The sequence below is a fragment of the Condylostylus longicornis genome, unplaced genomic scaffold (assembly GCF_029603195.1).
Source record: "Condylostylus longicornis isolate FDR11 unplaced genomic scaffold, ASM2960319v2 ptg000040l, whole genome shotgun sequence".
NCBI lineage: Eukaryota > Metazoa > Arthropoda > Insecta > Diptera > Dolichopodidae > Condylostylus > Condylostylus longicornis.
Genome location: NW_026578009.1, coordinates 1,805,502 through 1,818,609, shown reverse-complemented (window position 1 = coordinate 1,818,609; position 13,108 = coordinate 1,805,502). Strand labels below are relative to the sequence as shown.

General features: G+C 23.0%; 1 protein-coding gene across 1 annotated transcript; it reads right to left on the bottom strand.

Moving 5' to 3' along the window:
• Positions 1-81: 81 nt before the first annotated feature.
• On the bottom strand, positions 82-12,907 carry LOC129609895 (isocitrate dehydrogenase [NADP], mitochondrial-like). Its single transcript, XM_055522133.1, has 8 exons — positions 12,566-12,907; positions 1,752-1,864; positions 1,578-1,640; positions 1,409-1,490; positions 1,121-1,339; positions 840-1,059; positions 516-767; positions 82-454 (listed from the first exon to the last, which is right to left on the bottom strand). Exons 1-8 carry the CDS (start codon positions 12,675-12,677, stop codon positions 172-174), a joined length of 1,344 nt encoding a protein of 447 aa, XP_055378108.1. The 5' UTR covers positions 12,678-12,907; the 3' UTR covers positions 82-171.
• Between the last annotated feature and the right edge of the window lie 201 nt (positions 12,908-13,108).

The following is a 13,108-nucleotide window of genomic DNA, read 5'->3' as shown; positions in this document are numbered from 1 at the left end:
ACTCAATAATACGCATTATTATTTGGGTGCAAAAATTCCTAATAAAAATATGGAAAAAATTCAAACACAAAAAAATTTTTTGCACACTTTTATTTGAAAAATAAAAAAAAAGAAGGCTTATGACAAAATTAAGTAATTTAAAATTTAAAGTTTTATATTAAAATAAATAATTTATTTCATTTTTCTTTCCGTATGTTCAGCAATAGCTTGCAAGAAATCTTCAGTGTTCAAAAACATATTATCTTTAACATTTTTCATTCCATGAATACAAATAGCTAAATCTTTGGTCATTTTACCCGATTCAACACATTCTACACAAGCGCCCTCTAGTGCCTGTGCAAATTTTGCTAATTCTGGTGTATTATCCAATTTGGCACGATGCAATAAGCCTCTTGTCCATGCAAATATTGAGGCTATCGGGTTTGTTGATGTTGGAAGTCCTTTTTGATGTTGTCTAAATCAATAATATGGATTAGTTCTCAATGTTTATATTGTATTTTTTATATATTTTATACCTATAATGTCTTGTGACTGTACCATGAGCGGCTTCAGATTCAATTGTCTTGCCATCTGGACACATTAATACAGAAGTCATCATTCCTAAAGAACCATATCCTTGAGCTATAACATCTGATTGTACATCACCATCATAATTTTTACATGCCCATATGAAACCACCATCAGATTTTAACGTTTGTGCAACCATATCATCAATTAATCGATGTTCATACCAAATTTTATTCTTTTCAAATTCACTAACATATTCTCTAAAATTTAAGGTTTTATATTATTAATTATTTTTACATTTCATAATCATATTTTAAAATGATTTTTTTTACTTTTCATAAATTTCCTGAAAGATATCTTTAAAACGACCGTCATATCCTTTAAGAATTGTATTTTTTGTTGATAGATATAAAGGCCATTTTTTTTGTAAGGCAAGTTGGAATGATGAATGTGCAAATGAAGCAATCGAATCGTCTGTATTATACATTCCCATAACAACTCCAGAAGTCTTAAAATCAAATACTTCGTGTCTTTCTACTGAACCATCCGTTCCTTAAAAAAAAATCAAAAGTTAAACGTAAAATCACTATTTTAAGAAACACAAAAAAAAAACCTTTGAAAACTAATTCTACTTTTCCAGGTTTTTTGACAACAATATCCTTTGCTTTATATTGATCACCATGAGCATGACGACCGATAATTATTGGTTTTGTCCAACCAGGGACTAGTCTTGGAATGTTTTTACATAAAATTGGTTCTCTGAATACTGTACCGCCTAGTATATTACGAATTGTGCCATTTGGACTCAGCCACATTTTTTTTAATTTAAATTCTAAAATTTTAAATAAATATTTATAGAAATATTTAAGAATATAAATTAGGAAAAAGTAATAAGCAAAACCTTCTACACGAGCTTCATCTGGAGTAATTGTTGCACATTTAATACCAACGTTATGTTTTAAAATAGCATGCGCAGCATCAATCTAAATTATATTAAATAAATAAAAAATTTTAGTAATTATTTACATATGATTTAAAAGCAAAAATATAGTTTATTAAATGAAACTTACAGTGACTTGATCATTTGTTTGATCCCTGTAAGGTAATCCTAAATCATAGTACAAACTTTCAATCTAAAATATCAAATAGAAATGGAATGAATTTATTTAATAAATATTGTTTTTAAAAATTAAGTTGAATATTTAAATTAAATTTAATATTAAAATTAAAATCAATATTTATACCTTAACATATGGGAAAATAAGTTTATCTTTAATAAATGCCCAAATAATTCTGGTCATTTCATCACCATCCATTTCAACCACTGGATTTTTGGCCTCAATTCTCTTAGACGCATCTTCAAAATAGTAAAGAAATTTGATTTTTTTTTTTTAATTAAAATCGAAGAAAATTTATAATTTTGGAATATCTGATTTTTTAAATTTTTCTTTTGGAGAATCTTATACATTAGTAAGAGTAACAAAAATACATAATAGACCTATTTACTGGTGTATGTATTTAGTGTATACACAACTTATCTTTTATGCTTCCAACGATCCCTCTTACAAAAATAATATTTATTTGTGGGAGTAAATGCTGTGTAACCATTAATGTTTCCACGCTACGTTTATCTATTTATTTACACAACGCAAATACATACATACATATATACAATATAACATATTTAAAATAAAAGACGGCGCTTTTCAATAATTATGGCTTATTGATGTATGTAGGTACTATAAATCATGCCATCTATACTTTATAATAGAAAAAACCAGTAATAAAAAATTATAATGATTAGAACATGTGTGTGACCTTGATATTCAAATATTGAAATGTTCAACAAATAAAAACGAAAAAAACAAAAAAAAAAATAGTAGAATAGTAAAAAAATTTCTGCGAATCTTGAAAATTAGCATCTCTATTTAAAAATTCTAAGCGTACATTTTTATACAAGGTAGTTTTATTTATTTTTTTGATTTTCTTAGTAAATGTTGTGTAAAATTTATTCTAAGTTTATAATGTTAAAATTGTGCATCAAATATGTTTGCTTATATTTCAGACACTCGGGTAGAACATACCTAATTTTAGAACTAGGATTAGTCAACAAGCTTGCGAATATAATCTCTTATACCTACATAGGCAGTAAATTCCCTTATATTAGCGTTAGCTTAATAATAAATTCTATATGCATTTACTACTGTGTGTATGCATTTTCTATACATATTTGAAAAGGTTATTCAGAGCAGTTTTTTATTAATAAAATATTGAATGGATTTTAGCTTATCCTATAATTTTCAAACCATGCGAGCCATGTATATAGAATAATTAATTTACATTTTTTTTTTTAGATTTGTTTCCGCGTCAATTTAATTATCACTATATTTTTCAGTAACAATTATGTTTACTATTATTATGCAATACAATAATTATAAATATAATTATGTATGTATATATACATATACATATAATGTGTATAAGTACATAGAATCAAGAATTTGTTAAATTTATAATAACCTTTATGGAAATTCTACTTATTCAATTTAGCGTTTTCTTTTTCTTTTTGTTGGTAAATAATTTTTTTTTTTTTTGAATAAATAATATAATCAAAAGATCTTGAGCTTAAAAACAAGTGCCGTACATAATGATAAGAGAGATTAATAAATAATATAATGCTCAAATAGCAAATAGATTACGTCAAATGATAATAGACGTGTTTAGGTACATTACTTAACGTATTTTCAGTAACAATAACAATGAATGAAGTGTGGACCCGACTAATAATTTTTTTTTTTTTATTTATTGTCGTTCTAAATTTTGACTTGGACCCCTCCTCTATTCAATAATGTTAAATATTCTTTTTTTTCTTTTTTGGTTTACTAAGCATGTAATAGTAATCTTCATTTGTAAGCTAAGAGTGTTTTACTATAAACTTAAAATTGATTAATGTTTCTATATTTATATGATGTCTATAAAATATGATAGATATTGGGTGTCTACCAGAATGCAGATCTTAGAAACACCTAATTAAAAATACAACTTTAATTGCTGTGATAAGTAGATTAGTTTGAAACTATTGAATAATGAATACCTTAATACAGATTTTCCTATTTTTTTATGTAATAATAAGCAGCCTGAAAATATGCAATTATAAATGCACACTTGTGCACCATTATAATGCTGATAATTAATTAGAATATTTTCGGTAAAGTTGAAAAATTTTTAATTTCATTTTTAAAAATCTTAAAAATATAAATTTTTCAATAAGGGTCAAAATAATAAAAAAATAACACGTTATCAGAATCATTATAACCTAAAATATTGTTTTGCAATTTTTATAATTTGGCTGACATTTTCTTCAGAAATTTTTGTCAATTTTTTTTTTTATCAGTATTATAAATTTTTTTTGCTCTGCTTTTGACTACGATTCCGAAAAAATTCTAAAATTAAAAATTTTTTTTGTAATTGATTTAATGAACTTTTTTCTTTTGTACATTTTATCGTTGCCTTCACGTTTTTTTTTTTTATTGAATTGAAGGTTAAAAGTTCCGTTATCAGTCATTAGACATTTTTTTTACAATATAAATTAATTTTTCGTTTTTTCAAGGCAATTAGATTTTTTAATTATAAAAATTGTGCAGAGAGCTACTACACTAAGTATTCTAGATTTTAAATAAAAATTTTATTACGGTAAAACAGCTTATAAACGTAGTATGTACGAGTATTTACGTGATAAGAATTTCTTTAAAACTGTTCGAAATTTATATGCATTATTTATATGTGACCTATATATTTAATTAAATATTTATTACAACACTAATGTCATAAAATATACAATAGTTTTTAGGTAGAATTTTTAAGTTTTTTATTATTTTATTATTTTATGTAGTATATAATTCAATTTAAATGGATTGAATCAAGTTCAATTTACCGTAATTTTATTAGAGCAGTTATAGGACGTGCATTTATAAAAATTAAAATTGAGCTTTTTGAAATAAATTATATACTAGACTACATACATACAAATAATTAATGTTTACAAATAATTTTTATTAACCATTATATTGCAAGGAATCATAATCTTAAATTTAAATTTAACAAGTTTTCTATATTAACAATTAAACGATTCTCGCAATATATAAGAAATTGTTAATTATAGATTTACAAATCAGGGAAAATAATTTAAATTCTATAATCATAACATCGCGATTTTACATGATTAAAATTTTCAATTTAAATGTTGTATAACAGTATGGTTTAAAATATTTATATATATTATGTCTGTAACAATCTTTGTTGACTTTTTTGATCAAAATTATAATTTCCTATATTATTCGACTATACATATTCCTATATATATTTCCGATATAAGAGTATATTGAATACATAGTCTTATATAATAGTTTACGAGTTATAGTAATATGATAATTTTTGTATCGTAGTTTTTCATAAATTTATGTTGAACATATATATAAAGAATATATTTCTTCTGATTACTCAAATAATTTACCAATTTGTAATTGAAATTTTGAATTTTAATTGAAGACTAACATATTTTAAATCTTATTATTTAGAATTAACATAAAGTTCCTACAGTAGAGGGAATAATTATTAACCAATTTTGGGATTTCTTTTCAGGATACGGTTTCTTATCCTTTCTTTACAAATTATATAAATGTTTGTATAAGCAAATTCACAGTAATTTCTGTATATTTCTATACATACTAATATCGTATACATATATACCATCAATTTATCTATGTATGTATGCATGATAATCAAATATTTAACTTTTCTGGTATAATTTCAAGAACAAATTTAAGCCAAATTAAGGAAAAAAATTTTAATGCAAACATAAAATATCAAATAAAAAATTAATAAAATAATTAATACAATAATTTTTAATACTAAGTAAATCAAGTTAATTGACTTGTTTATAAGATTAAACTAGAATTATAAGTACAAGTTTTTTTATATATATTAATTTGCATATTTTAGAATGTTAAAATAATAATTATATTTCAATAAATTATACGAATATTTAATTCTGTATTTCGTAATAAATTGAGACATAAGAATTTTTGTATGATCTTAAAATTAAATAAGAATTGCTTTTTACAAGACAATCTTAATGAACTGTGTTGTCTTATCTTTGATAAAATTTTTATGAAATTATTATAAAATTTTGTAACAATACCTATAATATAAAGGATTATAAGTTGTGTGTGCGTCTACATATTTTCAAACTGGTTAGTAAATTATTTAAATTCAACCACTAAGGGTATATAATTAATACATGTTTACGTTAAAATTATTCATAAATGTTGTTATTATAGAACAAAATGGCAGCAAATACATGCTTCGTATAATAATATGTCAAACTAAAAAAAACATTGGTTCTACTGTCTATGGAAATCAATAGACAAAAAACATTTCACGTAATTACCAGATTCTATAAAGACACGTGAACTTGTTCTATATGTATATACGTATAAAAAAAAATTACATGTCAGCAATAGATTCATATATATATCTACATTAATAGTTATTTATTACCATGGAGCTGTAATCCAAATGCCGATTTATTAAGATAGTTTTAATAATGATCATGCTTCTGACTTTCTAATTTAAATCTTAGATTCATGAAATTATAAAATCTATATGATAAAAAGTTTTACAATTGAGTCGATCTTAACTAAATCGAGCTCTAATTATAACTGAAAAATGCCTGTTGAATAAATATCTGTGTAATATTAATTAAATAATTTGTATTTTTCAGATGAAGCGGGACAAACTAGGTTTCAATTATTGAACTAGATTGTTTTATAAATTTTTTTTGAAACAAAATTATTATATATGAACACGTTGAAATTCTTTATCACAGTTTAAAACATTAAAATTAACAATATATTTTTAATCTATATATAACACGTATATATTATTCAATTATTATATATATATTTGACAGAAATTAAATTTGTTAAATAGAATAATTAATTAATATTATTTAAGTTCACAAAAATCTTGATTAAAAACAACATCAATAAATCATAATATAATGGAAGCTTAACGATAATATTCATAATTAGATTACTATTATAACTATATATGTATATAGTAATATATAATTGAGATAAATATAATATTATAAAATTTTTTTTTGTTTCGATTTTAATTTTATTTAAAATTTATTCAATTATAATCGCAATTAATATTTACTACACCATGTCATTAATAATAAATCAAGTATCCAAATGAAAGAAAAAACAAAAAAATTAATTGCAGAACAGGAAATGAGCACCAATATCCTATGTTATATACTATATGTATATCATTTACATACATATACATATATACATTATTATGCGGGTATATGAATATAGAGGATGCGAAATGAAAGCGTTTTAAAATTTAATATCCTGATGATATTTTATTAAAATATTTATTTTGAAGTAGCAAATAAGAGAAGTCTATATGCATATACCCAAAATTCTAATTTCAAAAAATAATGCATATTCATATTATACATATATCGGTGCATTGTTGCCCCCGTTACACAAATCTACAATCTATTATACATATATATATATATACTATATTTATGCATTTATCAGTAAAAATAATATTATAGTAATGTGATGGGCTCTGTTGTCTTTTCTTAAAGAATCATTTAACTCTGTATATATGGTCATCATTTGGTCATCATTGAATAAAACATATGATCTAGTTTTTATTAACCTACTCGCTTACTAGCAAAATTTTGCTATAAAATAAAACAATCAAATTATATTATCAGATATTAAAATAAATTGAAAATATATTATGATAGTATATTAATTAAGTCTGATTCTATTCATGATGATTTGTCGCAGAGTATGCATGGCCATAAATTGTCAAAAATTATAAAACTCACTTTTATAATTGTATGGAATCTGTTAGTATAAAAATATTATTACATATTATAAATTATTATTGAAAACAAACTAAATTTCTGAAAACCCCCACAACTTCTGAAAAAGAAAACAAAATCTGTATTTATAAATTTTTTACAACTTGTTATACGTTTATGTAGGTTTACTGCGAGTTCTTCTTTAGATGACTAAAAAATTTGCGGGTTATTTATTTCTGAGTTTCTGTCTTGATTATAGAATAAAATAAAAACAGGCTTCATAATATCGCTAAAACAACTAACATAAAAATTAAAAAAACTCAAACAAAAAAAATTAATTTAATGAATTAATAAAATGAATAACAAACACTATCACTAAATTAACATTTTTAATACCCTCTAAAAATTGCGAGATTCTAATCTTAAAACATTAAGTGAAATTAATTTGACAAGCCGCAAAAAAATAAAAAGCGAAACTATAAATAACTTATGAGTGAATCAGAAAGTCATGGTTATTCATAATAATAAAGTCTGGTGTAGTATAGATAATTATAAACAATATATACATACATTCATATGTACATACATTCTACATAATATGCTTATTATTTTAAAATTCAGAGTTTCAGACATTTTCATTTAAATTTTTTTTTTGTTTTTTCCTTTGTATTTCTATTTTACTATCACTGTTGTGCATCATTTTCAAAAAAAATTATAATATGTAAGTAAACCTGTTTCATTATGTTTTCTTTGTTTTTTCATTTCTTCTAATTTTTATTTTTAAAATTTTCAAAATTTTGGTTGTGAGAAGAATATTAACAAAAATATTCTAAAATTTGAGAAACCTTAAAGGTCAATGTTCCTTATGGCTCTGTCTTATACATACATAAATATATCTGAAAGGATATAAGCAGGCAAATACAAAGAATATAATATAACTGACACACACACAGATGTAAATAAACAACAAAACAGAAAAGAATTATTATTTGATTGAATATATGTAATATAACTATAAGGTGTATGTATATAATTATAATTATCTATATGTATACTTATATTACATGTTACCATTATTTTTTAAACCTTACAAAATACAAACAGTTCTTATAATATTCTTGCAATATATAAATTGGCGTATAATTTTGTTTTATATTCAATACACATATACATATATTAATTTAAATAGAATTGTATGTTATACATATAATTTGTTGCATGTATGTATTGCATTTATATTTTGTTTCATCCACTTATATAATTTGAAAGAAATAAGGATTGAGATTATTTCTTTATGCATTCTAATTTTCTAAAATGTACTTAATGTTCAAATTTTTCAAATAGATACGAGTATGTTAATAATGTATTACACATATATATATATAACTGAAATTTGTAATTACGTCTAGTTGTACCACTTGTATAAAATTATTTTAAATTTTAAATATATCAAGCCTGGGTATAATGCTATTCTGTCAACCTTTCAAAGAAAATTATGAGTCTCACATGAAAATGATTTAAGGTGCGTACTCTAAAAGCTGTGTATATACAGTTTTGTTTACAGATATAGAAATTTAAGTTTTTTTTTTTTTTTTTTTCCTTCTTCACTCCTAGGAGTGAGTATAGGGCTAGTGCATGATATCTATGATGCTCTAGTTTCTATAGTCATAGAGAGTTAGCTAGGTAGGTGACTAGTCTACCGTAGTTTTTATTTATATTGTATATAACAAACTCATTGTACTTTTATCAAGAAACTTGCATCAAAACAAAATACCATAAAATATATAATGGATATATATCCGTGTAATGGCTAAGTAAATGATACACGTTCCATTTTATCAAGTAAGTAAGGAAACAATAAGAGTAGTGGTATTTCATCATTTTATCAGCTATGTCAAGAAAAGAATAAGGGAATCTGTTTAAGCATAATTTCTGCTATAGCTGTATTTTGCAGAAATTTGTTATTTTAATTAATTTCTTTTACAAAATTTTTATTTTTTTTTTTGTTTACATTCTTTTAAAGCTACAATGTGCTTGAAAATGTTGTGTCAGTTTGTCATAATATTTGTTTACATGTTATATTTAATTTTATTTAACAGTATACATAATTTATAATTGACGCTTGCATATTAAGACAATCACATTTATTTAGTTGCATATATGTACATATTTGATCCCACATAATATTTTAATATTAGATATTGTTATACATATATTATTATACACCTATTCAAACGCATTGCAAAACATTGTAATGATACTTAAGTTGTTATGCTTATATAAATAAATGAATAAATATAAAATCACCCATAAGTATGCAACAACAACAGGTTGCGTGTTATTATAAATAATTTTCTGTAAATAAGTCATAATTATTTCGTAAATTATGTTAGAAAAAATTTGTAAGAAATGCTATAACACTTTTGAATTAAGATCTTTTAAGAGTTTTTCTATAAAAATCAAATTCTTTATTCTATCCTATCAAAAAAAAAACACTGTGTAAAATATTTATAATTAAAATTACATCTTCGTGTTCGTCGAACATTCAAAAAATCTAATAAAATCATAGAATCCCTTCATTGAGCGCATATTCAACCATATTCTGCTATAGTCGATCCCATCACTTAACGTGATGGTTTGTTATTCAAAAATCTAGTAATTTCCTTTCAATAAAACGAATTTTAAAATTAAAAATTGTATACTGTAAATCCATATACGTTTCAATAATATTCTATCATCTCAAATGATGCGACTAACAGAATATGTGTGATTATACATGTCGTTCTAATACATATTTATAATATACGTTAATAATACAAACCTATGTATAATATACTGAATGGATTTTACTATATTATGTATATAATAAGGAATTATATAAATTGATAATAAAATGTTAATGAACGTAGATTTTCATTGCCACATTTGATTATTTTTAAATATCAGTATTAAATATTTTAGCAACGCATATTGTATAATTGATAATGAAAACGTGTTAAAAACAAAATGTTTTTAATTAATAAATTTTGACTGGTATAGATTATAAAAATATGTTTTAAATATTAATAATGAAATTTAAAAAAAAAATAACTACTTATATTATTTTAAATATTTTAAATATAAATACAAATATTCGTCTCTTTAATTAATTATACATAAAGAAACGTACATTTATAACAGAATCAGATACTATGATAAAGTTGGGACAAACCAATGGTTTGAATTGTGACACTTTTCTCTTCAAAAAGTTAAAATACTACTTTTGAATACAGTCTGTGTATACCTACTACACTATTAAAATATTATTTTCATTCATATACGAAATTATTTCTATGATTGCATACACTCAGGATGAACGATTTATGCAGTCTATGAAATAAAGCAAAAATTACTTTAAACAGGGGTTAACATAATGCTCGATTTTAAGGGTTAATTGCGTGAGTTAAGAAAAATAATTATGTTTTTTAATGTCATGGAATTTATTGTTAGCTTTTTGCGTTTATAGAGATTTGAAAAAGCTTGCTATTCCGGAAATATAAGGCGTCAAAAATTCAAATTTTACAAATTTCACGAGGCGATAACTTGAGAGGAGGTGCAGATGAAAAAAAATTTTCTTCCAACGAAATGAGCTTGTTATTAGTGCCTAAATGTGATAACCCATAACGTGGGGTCTAGAAGAAAATCAATATCAAAAAATTTGAAAAAAACGGATTTTACATAACGGTAAATTTGAACGGCAATTTTGTTTTTTTAAAGTTTAACTATAGTATGCCGCGATAGGAAAAGCAAGGCCGTGCCTTTCTGCGGGGGACATAGCTAAAAATTTTCTTCTACGGAAATAAGTTTGTAGTAAAGACCTATGTAGGGTGTAGAAGTTTTGTAAACATGTCCACGGACAGACGTACAGAGTGATACAAAAAAGCACTTATTTTCAAAAATTTTTTGGAAAAGTGCTAAAAACAGAATATTTAAATTATAAAAATCTTTTCCTATAAAAAATTATCAATGATATAATATTAAAATATTATTTAAATTCATTATAAATTTATAATTCTTATTAATAAAAATTCAATCAAAATTTACAAAATATAGCTATAATATACATACATACATATGTACATACAATCAACAAGTAGGCACCGTCAAATAAATTTTATATAAGAAAATTGAAAAGAAAAAAAAATAAAATTTACTATTTGCAACGTGTACACCATAATATTATGTTTGTACACTTGTGAATGTATGTATATGTTAATTTATGTATGCTATACTATATACTATATAATGTACATATTGTAAGTAAAATAGATACAAAATAACAGAACAGATGTTCAAACATGCTACATGTATATATATGGATATTAAAATATTTAAATAAATAATTGTATACATATGTATAACAATACTATAATATATAATTTACATTATCTACTATTCCACGTGCTCATGAGTGCATTGACTATCTTGAATAAATATAGCGTTTAGTTTTTATACTTTTCCAACATTTCTTTTTGTTATAATCTCTATATGTATTTTAAAGAGAAAAAATATATAATTTCTATTATAAAAATAACAATAGAAAATAGAATCGAATAGAATATTATATTATAATGTAGTATTCTATTTATTATGCATTGCATATACATGTAGATGTATTAAGTATGTATCAAATATATTAATGTAGATGTGTATGTACAAACAATTTTTTATAATAGAAAATGTACAAAAGATTGAGATATAAATTTATGCTCACAAAACAATAAGAAATTTTAAATTATAATATTGCAAATAAGTATACGTGTATGTATGTATGTAGATTTATGTGCATAGATATTATATTATTTGCACCTACATATTAGAAGTATACACGTATACTACTCTATCACTCACATTTTCTTATGTATACTAAAATAGTACATTTTAATATACAGAATATACACGTGTATACATATATGTATGTATATTTTATGTATAATTAAAAATATATGCAAAAAATATAATAAAATTGTGAACGGATCTTACATTCATAAGAAAATATATAAAAAAAAAATATACAAAAAAAATTATAAAAGAATTGTCCCATTTTTTTTTTTTATTTTTTTAAAACTATTACAAGGGCATTATAATTGAAAGGTAGGTACTTTTTTTTTTTTTTTTATTACTTACAGTTTCTTCTTGGTGTTACATTAGTGGAACCAGTTGATGCAGAAATTGCCGGTAAACCGGTTAAATTCTTTGTAGACACAAATTTTCCTAAATTTACTAATGCTTTGGCCATTATTGATTTTATTTATTAATATTTTTTGTTTAATACAAAATGGTAATTATAAAAATATTATTTTATTCAGTTAGATATTAAAATCGTTTAATTTTTTATAAAATATGTAAATCAAATAATTTCCTTTTTTTATTTTGTATATTATTTAATTAAATTTTTTTTCTTTTAATATAGTTATTATAAAATTCTCTAACTAATTACGTAAATTATATAGACCGAACTAGACGGGATTCAGCTTAACACTGTTTGTATAATAAATGACTAAATATTCTTTGAAAAATAAAATGTGGCTGCTATAAATGTGTATATACTACTACAAAATTTTGCAAAATATGTTATATGATTAGACTGTATGTACATAAATTAATATTTATGTGTTCAGTTGTACGTAAGCTTAATAAAGAATATAACCTAACCTATAAAATATTATT

Bases quoted from the DNA above. Each gene is read 5' to 3' on its own strand.
- LOC129609895 (XM_055522133.1), bottom strand. From the start codon at position 12,677: ATGGCCAAAGCATTAGTAAATTTAGGAAAATTTGTGTCTACAAAGAAT. The intron at 1,865-12,565 runs GTAAGTAATAAA...ACTATTTTGAAG, and splicing joins TGTAACACCAAGAAGAAACT to ATGCGTCTAAGAGAATTGAG. The intron at 1,340-1,408 runs GTTTTGCTTATT...TTAAAATTTTAG, and splicing joins AGATGAAGCTCGTGTAGAAG to AATTTAAATTAAAAAAAATG.